This window comes from Pararge aegeria, chromosome 4 (assembly GCF_905163445.1).
Source record: "Pararge aegeria chromosome 4, ilParAegt1.1, whole genome shotgun sequence".
Classification (NCBI taxonomy): Eukaryota; Metazoa; Arthropoda; class Insecta; order Lepidoptera; family Nymphalidae; genus Pararge; species Pararge aegeria.
Window position 1 is genome coordinate 8,991,922 of NC_053183.1, and position 14,162 is coordinate 9,006,083.

At 34.9% G+C, this 14,162-nt stretch overlaps 1 protein-coding gene across 10 annotated transcripts in view; it reads left to right on the plus strand.

The window, feature by feature from the left end:
* LOC120623371 (guanine nucleotide-releasing factor 2) overlaps positions 1–13,332 on the plus strand; it is a 61,645-nt gene extending 48,313 nt beyond the window's left edge. For 7 of the 10 annotated variants that reach the window (XM_039889365.1, XM_039889363.1, XM_039889366.1 and 4 more), the window contains 10 exons: positions 365–472; positions 1,834–2,029; positions 2,634–2,645; positions 5,621–5,780; positions 6,313–6,451; positions 7,002–7,259; positions 8,130–8,383; positions 9,183–9,314; positions 9,981–10,171; positions 11,351–13,332. In XM_039889365.1, coding sequence (XP_039745299.1) covers positions 365–472; positions 1,834–2,029; positions 2,634–2,645; positions 5,621–5,780; positions 6,313–6,451; positions 7,002–7,259; positions 8,130–8,383; positions 9,183–9,314; positions 9,981–10,170 — 1,449 coding nt within the window. In that variant the 3' untranslated portion in view covers position 10,171; positions 11,351–13,332. The remainder of the gene's footprint in view (positions 1–364; positions 473–1,833; positions 2,030–2,633; positions 2,646–5,620; positions 5,781–6,312; positions 6,452–7,001; positions 7,260–8,129; positions 8,384–9,182; positions 9,315–9,980; positions 10,172–11,350) is intronic. The other 3 variants (XM_039889364.1, XM_039889367.1, XM_039889362.1) reach the window with 1 other exon arrangement.
* Positions 13,333–14,162: the final 830 nt, after the last annotated feature.

Consider the following 14,162-nt stretch of genomic DNA (forward strand, 5'->3'; position numbering starts at 1 on the left):
ATGTCTCTGTTTTTATTTTTAAATAAACCCTCGGATAGTCTACTTTTAGTATAAACTACAAATATTAAAGTATAGTGTTGTCTGGTGGGAGGCTTCGGCCGTGGGTAGTTACCCACAAAGACGTGCCGCCAGGCGATTGAGCATCTCGGTATGATGCCGCGTAGAAGTATAGGTATAATTTAACTGCCATAGCTCTAACAGGTTAGCCCGCTACCATCTTAGACTGCACCATCATTACCATCAGGTGAGATTGCAGTCAAGGGCTAACTTGTGTGTAAATGGAATAAAAACGAATACCGCATTAAGTATAAACTATGAATATAAAGGACAGTGTTTTTCAAACGTTAATGTTTCTATTACCCAGAGTTCAGACGACTTGTACATAAGTTCGACGTCGCCGGGCAAGTTCCCAGTGGATGACGAGGATCTGGATCGACTAGTGCAACCTATGCCATCTCCTGTACCTTCGCAGGTATGTGCCTTCCTCAACTACATCCAGCAGTCCGCACTAAGCATTTAACTCCGATAGCAATACATACAGGTAACTCCTGCGATTTAATGCTCTTTATTGTTGTCTCTTTGATTATTAAATAGCCGACGTTTAAGAAGTAACATCCATAAGACCAAAGGGGGTGGGAATAAAGCGTTTTGAGAGCTGTAAGATTTTAAAGAAAGTGGACTGTATTGATAGGCGAAAAAGAAAGATGTTCAAAAATTAGAAAAACATGGAAAGGACAAACCTGGTTTAAAGGAATCAACTCACGGTACCCCTTCGCGAATCCAGGGTGTCACTTATTTTCACACATAGGTACACACTATAAATTCACCACCTACTCAATAAGACGTTATGTCGAATTTTTGATCATAAATTTGCGAACCCCAAATTTTTAATGAGAGGGAAAGAGAAAGGGTCCAATTAGTCATTTTTAATAGAAGCGTTTCGTTTTGGCACAAAATTTGATTGCCATATTAAAATTGTGGTTCCTATAATTACCAAAAGGTTTATATTGTTGTAATGTCACCAGCGGAGTGTGATATTAATCATATATTTATCCCATTAGCCGTTTTTATTTATCTTGAATACACAATTTAAAGTATACCATCAGAAAGTAATACAGGATGTATTTTATTCCCGTAATAATGAACTTTTATTCTGAAAAATGGTATTTGTCAAGCGAGCCTGAAATTAAAGCATTTAGTTTCGACTCGCTTTAAATGTTCTGTCATGCTATATTTATTACAAAAATATTGGTAGTTTTTATACAACTCTATCTAGCAGTCTGCGCAATAAACATTATTATTCTCCGATGGCTGAAAACATTCTTAGCTATCGGAGGATAATGCTTAGTACACACCCATGAAACACTTATTTTTTTTTCTTATTTGTTCACTTTTTTGACCGACAATAAAAGGATCACGATTCCCGGTTTGTGCAAAAATTTAAAGGTATTGTGATCTTTTGTGAATGTTGCTTATAGTTAGGAAATTCGCGATGTCCACCGTAGATTAAGATAAATTATTAAGAAGCGGACCTACGTCGGTTAAAATGATGATGATGATGATGATGATGTCATGTAGCAGTGATAGTGGTTAGGACTTCGGTCTTTCTTTCCTTAGGAACTCAAACCCCGAAACGCACTTCTGAATTTTCAAATAAATATCACTTGATTTAACTGCGGAAGAAAAGATAGTGAGAAAACCTATATGCCTTAGAGTTATGCTAATGTGATATTAAATATTGTCCTCAAAGCCGTGTAAACTCTACCAATATGCACTTAGCCAGCCTGGTGTCAACCAGTGAAAACCTATTTATTTAATTGTACGTTATTGTAGAGAAGCGAAAGCAGTACAGAACCTACAGCAGTGACAGCAGACGAAAATACCACAAGTATAGCTGACCCAGATGATATTGTCCTACAAACGGAAGTGAGCGGTTGGCTCCTACTGAAAGGCACCAACAAGGATGGCCCCGAAGTACGCGGGGGACATCCAGATGCCTTAATCGTACTCGCTACTAAAGCTACCAAAGGTAAGCCAAAAATTTCACGTATTATTTATCTGTTATCTTAAATTTGGGGTGAGGTTAAGCTGGTGATTTATCTCTGAATACTGAAAAAAGTTAACTGTTACTTATTTTTTGATATTTACCATATCAAAAAATAATAAGTAACATATTTTTCAGTATTCAGTGTGAAATGATTCGACAGTTAGTTTTTTTGGAAAAGGTTTCTATATATGTACAATGTGTAATAACAAAGCATGTAAGCAAAAAGGTAGAATGCTGATGGTAAATTCGGTAAAACCGAATTGCATTTTTAAGAAATTCCGAAAACTTGAAAAAAATAAAATAAAGTAATATTTTGTTAACAACGCATAAACATAGTTAACGTTGTAACCATATGGTATGTTGTTACATAAAATAGTTCTGCCAATATAACTATTGAGTAATATGTTCTCTTTTAAATTTATAATTTTTTTATAACATTATAGACAATTACTCTATGATTTGCAATAAAAGTGATAAATTAATTAATTTGATTCATTAAGATGATTGTGTATCAGAAATAAATATAGGTATAAGAACTATCCGGCATCGCTTCTAACATCTTAACTTTCATGCTTTCACTTTACAGAAACGGACGAGTGTAAGTGAATCATAATATTAGTTGGGGCTGACAGACATTAGCTGGTTGATTACTAATATTATTAAGCTTCGTTAATCGCGCTTTATAATGCTTTAAATACACCGAGCTAACGTTCTCGTGGTGTCGCTTCAAGGCCACTAGTTTTTTAAATTTTAATTTTTAGATCATTAACACTACTATTCTGTTATGGAGGGTAGAGGTAAGGAGAGTCATCTGTGTATATGAAAAAGTGTCGTCAAAATGTATTAAATTAGGATGGCGCCACATTTGCATCAGGGTAACTCTTAAAAGAAGCGCCAAATATAAATATTGTTAGAGTAGGCTTGAAAAATAAACAAGGAAGTATGGAGATACAAGGAAGTAAGTTTATATTTACCACAATATTTTGTACAACGTAAGTTGTTGAAATTCTCAATAATTAACTACTTTAGTCGATAATGACATAAAAATTTTTAACTCGGCATACTTCAATTCATCTACGATTGCTACATTCATACCATACCCTGTGCATCCACCAGCGCCATTGTGGAGGATTTTTGAACTGTTATTTAGCGCATACACTGGACACTTTTTCAACTTTTCTCCCATATAAGATGACTCTCCTTACCTCTACCCTCCATATATTCTGTCTATACTAATGACAGCTGAAATTTTGTCCCCATTGAAGTTGCACATTTGACATACGGTTGTCTCTAGAACTAATTTAAATTTTAGTTCCTGGGAGACTCGCATTACAGCTTCACAACCTTCAGCGCCAAAATGTCAGTCAATTGGAGACGGTAAAAAAGTCAAAACAGTGGTAATAAAAGAAGTCAATGATTATTCATATACTTGATATGCTCTCCCATATCCAGTATATTAACGATCATTGACTTGACAAAAGTCTCTGTGAAAAATGTTTTCACTCTCGAGCCTATTTTCGGTAGTTGTGGCAGATAGCCCCTAGTGAAAAGCCAATATCCTACTTGCTAAATGGCAAATAAATTTAACGGAATAGCTTATTTAATTTGAAGTCCTAGGTTTATAAACCGGTTCGGTAAGTTTTTGGTTGGTTGGTACATACGAGTATCTAGGACATCATTAATCGAAGGTTTAAGGTTATTTGTGTGCGCTTTGTAGACGGAGTAGTAATATGTTATTGCTTTCGTTGCTGCATATTAATGCGCCGAAGCATTTTTTTGTCAAAGATCAATAAGCATTAAATGACGATTAGGAGCCTTTGAAGCGATGCAGCGTTGGCATTGGCATTATAATATTTATATTTTACGGAGTCCTTTTGACAATGTATTTATTATGGTGATGTTATCTGACTGACGCGTGTGGGTTAATCGAGTGATTTGTAATTCATCATACAACGATAATTTTTTTGTAACCTCTGAAATGTTCTAAGTATAATTATATAAAAGTGCATTTAAATCCGCGCAATCAGTATAATATAAAAACACTGTTGTAAACTCTAAATAATGGTCAAAGTGAAATACAACGAACTTTTGAGATATATCATTTTTGAATTGCATTAATATGATCTTGACTAAATTAAAAGCTATAGTTGTAAGATAAGATATTTGTAAAGAAATGTCAAAAAGCACTTCGTATGATAAAAATATTAAAACTTGCTGGTATAATATTTTATATAATTTGATTTTATACTAAATTTTCTTGCAATAATACACGCAGACTTGCTGGAATGCTGGACACAAAATTCACTTAGCATGAAAATTAACTATTGTTAATATTTATCTACATATAGTTTACGCAATATGTTTCGCATAGCACGTTCGAGCTCTAGCTTTATATCTATTCTATTCTCTTTAGTCCCGCGTAAGCTGTCAACGTGTAATGTATGCAAGGCTTGTTAAAAGCTAAACAATTTTTTATCAAATTTTGCATTGAGAAAGCTCAGGTTAAAGAGTGACTTATGATACGGACATGCTATATATCCGAGGAGTCTTTAAACAAAGCTGAAATAGCGGACACCTATAGTACTTTTTTATTTCATTAATTAAAATACATCATTTACACCGTTTAACCAACCGAGACTAATCTCGCACGTAGGTGCAAATTTTCGACCGGAGTTTAATTATTGTGATATTATTAGTATGTGTGCATGTTAAATTTCTAAAGATACTACTGCTACTACAGAGTGACAATTATAGTCTTACAAAGGCTGCGCCACCGCATTAGATGTTTTGTATCTTAAATATAAATTATTCATAATAAATATTCATTATCAATTACAAGAAGTTACAGATATGTGCGGTTTTCGGGTATAATATCTAAAGTATAAAAGTTTATTATGAAGTGTGAAAAGTATAGCATAATTTAGGTTTGGTTATTATTTTTAAAGATTTGGGTAGAGCCATGGGTAGAGTTACTGCATGTGTCCTAATACACCGATATAAACTTAACCAAAAGAAATCAGGCGTAAAGGGAGACGGTCCATTTTCAGTACGGTCGGGTACCTAATAACGTAAATATCATTAATTTTAATTGTAATTAATTTTAAGTTAAAGTTATTGAACCGAGTTACGTAACGCAATTCCTAGTAAAATGCAATTCCTAGCTTTTCGATATGTTTGCAAGATGGCGCCCTTCTATTAAAAATGCGGTTGGTCGCAAAATGACTTACAACTGTAATTATTGTTTTTTTACGCATAAATTGTTGGCATTTGAGTTTTCACGTGCTTTTGTTGTAAAATACAGGTAATGACAAGTTGACAGTTGACACATATGTCAAAAATAGATTAATTATCTATTTTAGTGTTTTCTTTATTTCTTGGATAAATATGTTAAAAAATATAGATGGATCAGTGGATTTAAACAATTAGGTTCAACATTCGATTTAAGTAAAAGTACTCTACCAGACCTCTACTCTATAAAATTTTGGACAGTTTCCTTTAACACTGAGTGGGAGAGGTGTTGTAACTCGGCAACGCATTAGAAAATTATATCCTTGTTGTTGTCTCTGTGCGTAGATTTTGCATACCAGGAAGCGTTCCTGGCTACGTACAGGACATGGGTGTCGCCCAGCGAACTAGTCCACAAGCTTGTGCGGCGTGCGCATCATTACAGGCCGAGACCGCACGAACTTCGTTCCACACTGAGTCTGCTCACCAGGGTCGTAGCTGATCTTACGTGAGTACATAATTTAACGTTCATTTTCTCTATTCAATCTATCTGTAATCTGTTGATAAGTTGGTTAACAAAGTTGTACAAAATTGTAATAATCATTTTGGACAATAACAACTTGGTCATAATGTTTTAATTACAAGTTTTGCTATCAATCCATATTTATCTTTTTTTACACCTAACCATTAGTCGTATAACACTGACGGTCCCTACACTAGTAGTCACTTCAAGTCCAATCACTACAAGAGATAATTATCTCTAACTGTTATTCGTAATTTTTTTATACAGTTAGACTCATACATAACTCTTTCGTGGCGCGCATGCTTCAAAAAAAGCTGTGTAACACGTAACGTAAGGATGCGCTTGATATGGGATATTGTGATCGATTAACTTATTAACTAGCAAGTTTTTCTCCGTAAGAAACTCCAAATTTTTTGACTTAAACACGCAGCCATATTGTGTATAAAAAGACTCTCGAAATATACGACCCAACAGATCTTTACAGAGACGATGGACTAAATTGCTTTTACCCTTACAGAATGTCGGACTTGGACCGGGCGCTCATGCAAGAGATTATGGAGTTCATATACTGGCTCGTGGAACGAGAAGAGTTGCCTATCTCAAAGGCCTTAAGACAAATATTGGTTGACAAACAAAAGCAATTACATTTCCAAAATGTAAGTATACATTTATTTTGATGTTTCAACCACGACCACTAATTGAAATAACGATAGTCTGACCTAAAATACGTATCATTTTTTTTAGTTATATTATCTTTAATAGATTATCTAGCACCTGTTAATAGGCGTACTATTTTGCAAAATTTATTACAAATTGGTTAAAATTGGCACTCACTCATTTTAATAATTGACGGTTGAAAACTACTTAGACAAAGTTAAAACATGACCTTTTTGAGAGCTAGAGCAAGAAGAATATGTACTGTAAAAACAGGCATGGAATTGAGAATCACTGCCTATAGTGTTGATTTAGAAACGGCGTTCTTCTTTTTTCATTTCAATATGTTTATGTTTTACTTTAAAATTAAACTAGTTTTAGACCTTCAATATTTAGTTCAGAGAGTCCTAAACTACAGAATTGGCACCAATATAAAAGATTGAACTTCAAAAAGGTTATCAAAAGTAAATGCGCGTTCGAATAACACCTGTTCTGAATTATTTGCAATTAAAAATACATATTTGAGTATAAAGATATCTCTTTTTTTTTTAGACAAACAACAGATACGAATATGATTTGCCGTGCTATGGCATTGTATCACTACGCCGTGACACTCTCCTCGATTTTAAAGCGAGTGAGCTAGCGGAACAGATGACCTTGTTAGATTCCGCACTGTTTGTGCGAATAACCACAGCGGAGGTGCTGTCGTGGCCACGTGACCAGTCCGAAGAGAGATCCCCAAACCTCACGAGGTTTACGGAGCACTTCAATAAGATGAGCTACTGGGCCCGATCGAGAATATTGGAACAGGTGAGACTTATGGACACTTATACTAACCAAGCGAACCGTAGCATGTTAGACATATTGCTGTGCATTTGTTTTAGTTGCTTTACCTCACAAAGCGATAAATCGCACAGTTAAAAATTCACGTGGCTAACAGGATAGGAGCCATAGCTAACTACGATAAAAGTTAAAAGGAACGCCAAAAGCGGGCGATGTGACGCGGTAGGTCGGAGAATATCAGATGAATGTTACACCTGAGCATACAATGCTGTTAGTTGCTACTACAAAAAAATCGGAGATAGGCAATCTGGGTTAAACATACCGCGAACTAAATCACATAATATTATCTTGGTAAATACCCGTATTTTTAAGAAGTGTTTATCGCTGACTTAGAGATGAAAGATTTCTTCAACGTACAGGCTATATATTTATAATCTAATAAGAAGTGTAACCTACCATATTTACTGCTGCGTTATACCTTACTTCATAGGATCATTTCTGTAGTAAGCTCTTCACGAGACACATACTCATACTAATTTATTTATTTATTTTATGAAAAATATACATTTTCATGTTAACATAATAATAACATCTATTACGGCGTAACAAAAACCCGATCGGGTTTATCCGTACACTTGTATTCATAGTTCAGCGCTCGGAATTATAAGTTGGCAAGTATTTTTGAAGCTACATACAAAATAGGGAGCTAAAAAAATAGTGTTTTTTCTCAACATTTGTCTATTTATATTCACTTGTAAAAGCAATAAAGAATAACAAAGTGACATTTTAAGTTGGAGAATCACTCGGTGTGCGTAAATTGACAGTAATACCCACCTCAACGCTTCGCTTATGAAGCGTGCAAAAAAATACTACCTACATATTATTAATTTCTTAAAGGACGAGGCTCGCGAACGAGAGAGATACGCGAACAAGGTGCTAAAAGTAATGAAAGCGCTGAGGAAATTGAACAACTTCAATTCTTACCTGGCGCTGGTGTCCGCGTTAGACTGTCCGCCGGTGCGGCGACTGGGCTGGCCCCGCGCCGTTGTGGATACGTTGAAAGACCACGTGGCGCTGATTGACTCGTCGCACTCATTCCGCGCGTACAGACTTGCGCTGGGTGAGACACAACCGCCCTGCATACCGTACATGTAAGTCACTATAAAACCTCACTTACTTTGGGGATATGATGACATGGTCTCTGGGCTCATGGTTAACTAGCTCGTCGCTCTTATTGTGGTTAGGATGTTCAATAACAAATCACAAGGTACTGTGTTAGAATCCCGGGTCGGACAACAAAATTGTTAGGTATTGTTTATTTTCTGTTTAAGAAATTTCAGGACCAGCCCGGCGTTAGGAAATTGGTCGTGTCTAACCCCGTGCCTCGGAGAGCACATTTAACCGTAGTCCCGGTTAATATCACTTTTGACAATCGCCGTCGTAACCAACAAAGTAAAAGCTTACGATTAAGCTTAAATGTATTATTTATGGCAACAGAAAATTTAACATCGTAGATACAATTATTCATACACATTTTACTCGTGTTATTAGGACAAAGAGTGAAAACCATAACTAAATTTAGGGTTGCCAATTTATAAGAAGACTGAAATATTTATATAATCATTTGGATATATATAATAATTCCACTACACACAGGTCTTGCCCTTGTTACAGCATTCATGTCGGTACTCATATTAAAGTAGTTTGATCGTTTTAATATTTGTATACAAATATTACTTTACCTATTTAGTTGTGTGCTGACTCGTATTTACAAAAGTCTTAATTAAAGTTCCGAAACTAAATGTATCCTGGTCACTATGATGTTTTCGATAAATAAAGAAGCACTACGTTTAGACCTTTAATTTTTTTGTAGTTTTTTGTAGAATTGTGTATTCTTAAAAAAGTTCTTTTATAAAATATTTAAGCATTTGATTGTTTTTCGTATCACAGTGGCCTCTTCCTACAAGATCTGACGTTTGTACATGTCGGGAACCCGGACTTACTTCCCGACGGCAGCATAAATTTCACTAAACGGTGGCAACAGTACACCATTATGGAAAACATGAAGCGCTTTCATAAAGAGTATGTATTTTGATTTAACTGCTAACTATACTAATTCAATCTTAATATATCTTACTATCTACCATATCTGAACTAAATATATTTTTGATGCTGATATGAACCTTTATAAGTAAATCACCTCCCTTTTTAATTTCAGCAGTAATCCTTGAATGTATGACTTGCCTCTGCGTTGATAAAAAAAAATATATATATACGTCGTTCTCATTCCGTTCTTTTCCGTTCTTGTTGAGATCCGTGCCCTGTTGTGTGTTGTGATGATGAAGGATTATAATAACAATATAGTCAAATGATACTGCTTTAAGCGATGGTAGTAAGCCCCCATTCAACACAAGGCAAGAGATGTAATGTGACATTTCTGCAATTACGGCGCGCATATATATTCCTAATGTATACTCTATTCCTAACGTAACTATACCTCAGTTAACGTGTCTAAGGGTTCACTAGTTATGCGCGCCCTATTTAATAAATAAATATACATCGACATTACACACATCGCAATCTAGCCCCAAAGTAAGCGTAGCTTGTGTTGTTGGTACTAAGATAGCTGATGAATATTTATATGAAAATAGTACACGTGAATACTATAAGTATTCATGTGAACTCAGAAAACAGGGTCGCTGCCCACTGCGCCTACCGGCTGTCCCAAATTAATAAACTTATCCATAGGCAATACAAATTCAAGAAGAATGAGCGCATCCAAGCTATGTTCAATGAGTTCGACGACGTGCTCAGCGAGGAGACGATGTGGCAGATATCGGAGAAGATCAAGCCACGCGGTGGCCGCTCGCGCAACCCCTCCGCGCCCTCACCGCCCGCTGCCGTCCCGCCACCTGCCGCGACCGCCGCTGCCACATAAGGTATTGAATCACCTCTTTACAGGGTGGAGAAGACGTTGCAAATGGAGAAGATCAAGCCGCGTGGCTACCTAAGATCTTGGAGAAGATCAAGCCGCGTGGCTTATTCCCGCGCAGTAGTCTTCACATCCGCTACCTGCCTTCTAGTGGCGTGCATAGAGGGAATGCAGATAATATAAAATGAAAAAAATCTCCAGTACGAGTTATAAATACTTGATTGTAGACTTTTTATAACTCTTATAAAGCCTGTCCTGAAGTTATTTTAAACTCTTACTGGAGTTTTTTTTTCATTTTATATTATCTGCCCACTTAGAGAATGCCCTGTGCATACCTTGTATGCACGCCACTGCTGCTATCGCAACTCCACCTTTATCTTCTTTTGATGGTGAAGTTTATGAGGCAGATCTCGAAGAAAATCAAGCCTCGGGGTGGCCGTTCACGCAATGTCTACTATTAAAGACTCGCCCTTAACCCCAATACAACCTGAGTACAGTAAATCCCAAAGTACAGATATGAAATACCATAATCTTCACTAAGGGTACCGCCCGCCTACACGGGTATCGCCCCCTCATACAAATAATGTATAAGTATGAAAACTAATCTAATCTTGTATGAAATTTTAACTTAACCAATATGAAACTTCATGATCGTGAGCTGTCAAAATACTGAATGATGGCTAAACTATAAGAAGAACTTTACTTGCCTAGAAGATAGCAAGTAATAAAAATCGGTTATCATATTCTCACTAATGTGAGAAAACTTTTTGACAACTCAAAATATATCTAGTAAATTATCTACTGAAAATTACAATTTTTATGGTCTCGTACATATTATTATATTGTCATCGTGCGTTCTGTTTAGATATATGATAACTTATCAGATTTGTTTACTCTTTCATAATCCGTTGTGCAACTTTCGACCAGAATTATTGTTTTTATTGAACACTATCGACCTCGCAGCGTGCTGAAAACGGTACATTTTTTGTGGCGTGGCATTGACTCTATATTATTGTCAAGGTTTTATTATTCAACCTAGCTTTTACCCATGATTACGTCCTTTCTTTATAAAATAACTAGCAGTGCTGCGCGGTTTCAGTCGCCGTTAAGTTGACGATTTCTTTTGAAATGTTCATAAAACACAACATAATATTGCTTGGTTAAAAATAATTTATTCTTGCTGCAGGTAAAACTAGAACTATCCAAAGAAAAATGAGGAGAGTGAGGTGATAGCAAAAACAATTAGACATAAATGTGAGAATTTGTCTATGAGGAATTGTTTAACTTAGATAAAATATTGTGATTATCTGTCCTAAAATGGCCTAATTATTTTTAATGTATTTATTGGTAAATGCGATTTCAATTGCGATTGGTACGATTGAGTGCTTGGCAGAACAGCACAACCCATTAGCTTGCTTACACTTGGTTTTTAGATCTGTCCTTTTATTCCAACAATATAAAAGCTACTAGAAGGGTAAGTACAAAACTAAACACATAACGAGTTTTCAATTTATTATTGCAAACACGGATATCTCCAATAATACAAGCAAGAAAAGAAAGTTAAAAAAAAATTGGGTTAGATTTTTATGCTGGTACATTAATTTAAAAAAAGCTAGCTGGCACCGGATCTTCGGCAGTTGCGAACATTAAACTTGAAAGTAGGCAGAACTGAAAAAAAACGATAATAAAATTAATTACATGTTTTTCTCGTTTATAAATACGCATACCATATTAACAAATAAAAGAAAAAAAAATTGAATAATACTTGAATGATTACTTAATAAAATTTATGAGAGTTAAGTTTTATTCTTACATTTATTTTTTTGCAGCAGGTCTTGCTGAACAAGTAAATAAAGCAAAATGTATGTAAAAAAATATAGCCCAATTTGACGTGATGCTCTTTTGAAGCTTTCATTAAAAAGTTAAAATAATAGTAAAAACCAAAAAATCTTTATCAGTATTTATACCGTTACTGTCATACATATCAGCATGTGACTTGCATAGATTACTACAATGAATACGAGTGACGCGTAGGTGTAGGTTATTTCTGATATTCTTCTTGTTGTTGTGATTTGCCATTGATGTCATTGTATAAGTTAAATTACTAGCCGACTTCGTAAGCTAAATCTCAATACATCGAAATAGGGGAATCCTTTTAAAGTGTTAAGATCGTTAGGTGATTTGCTATATATTTAATAGCTTTAAGTAGCGCATATGGTGAAACTAATTTATATATAGTAATTTCGTTTCGATGTCTTTATAAAAATGTGTAGGCGTGATAGACTGATTTCCTAGTAACTTATTCACTTTTATATAGAAACAAGAAGCCTTATTTTCAACCGTAACATAGCATTGCTTTAGGAATAAATGTAAACTGTTCATTTTGAAAAACATTTTGAGTCTCATCGTAATTTATAGTCTATAGCGCGTTAGGTGAGTTTTCGAACTGGAAATTGCATGAAAATAAACTATATTTTGAGTATGAAATGGGACGACCTAGTTTTCATCAAGAAATTAATTTGGATAAGAGTTATGACCCAGATTATCTCGTGTCTTCAGTCGGAGCAAGTTTTCTCAATCGTCCCACCTTGATAACTGTAGTGCTTGTAAAATATAATAAGTGAGATAACACCAATATTTTACATTTGTGTATGAATTTTATAGTCAATATTGTATGTGAATTTTTTTAAGGATGTATTTTTAGTGATTTTTACACGGAAGTTAATAAGATTTGGTGCGTACGCACGCAACGTGCAGTACATATGCATTAAAGACGATTTGAGATTGAGAAAAACTTACTCAATTGAATGTCAACGCAGAAACCGTATGGGATTGTATCCTTTGACTTTGACTTTTGATCTAAAATATGCAAACGAAAGTATACTGTGTGCCAAATATCTATCGAAAGAAGCGTCCCATTTCTGATAGGTAAAAGTGTATTTTAAAAAATGTTTGGAATTGCTTTTTTATGTAGTAAACAGTACAAGTTTACTTATAAGTGTCACGACCACTTTTTTTTACGTTGCACAAAATTGGAACTTATCATACCGAAAAAAGGTTATACAAAATTTTTCGTTTATTAACACAATATATAAAAGCAAGGTTTACTAAGACCTACAAATATGTGTATACAACAAGGTATTTGTTATAATTTCGCCATAATGAAAATATAATATTATTATAATATCAAATACCAAAAATACTTACCATTTTTGGTGTTTAATATTCAAAATATAATTCAAAATATATGTTTTAATCACCTGCATTTATTAAAAAATGGTCCTGACTCATATATGTCTAGGATTGCATATTGATTACACAATATTTGTACTAAATCCGCCTTAGAACCGGTAGATTTTTGTCTTTTACATATGTCGTCATTAGGGTTTTTTACTGGTTGGGTGCTTTATAATAGACATTATAATGTATTACTACCGAAACGTACATAATTGCGAGTTAGGATTCTTTTCATACTGTGCTATTTTATAGTTAGAAATATAAATGATACAGTTTAGCGAGTCGGCAGTTATCAGAGAACTGCGTTAGCGTTGCGTATTAGATAGCTTATTTAGGGTTAAAGAAATGAATGCGAATAATAATGTGTTTATAAGTAGCCCATTGTGAGAAATCATATTATAAATAATTGTAAGAATGTTTCCAGTGGGTAATCATCGCGTTCAATCTTAAATGGCTGGTCGTTGCTATTTTGATAGATTTAAGTTCTATGGTGCAGTGAAGACCAATACAAACAGCGTTGCAGTAGAATAAATCAATGTTGAGCGTTATTCAAACGACGCGAACAAACTCATGATTACGAGAAACTAGAATACTTCGACGAAAATCGAACTGAGCTCAGTCTATTACTGTCCCACTGCTAGATACAGCATTCCTCATATCACCGCGTTGCTCCAATGCGGTTTGGCTTGTTTGTTTAGGAATAAATAGTGATTCTGTGTAAATTCACTAATCTTGATTCTTGTAGGCTCATTACAGACCTT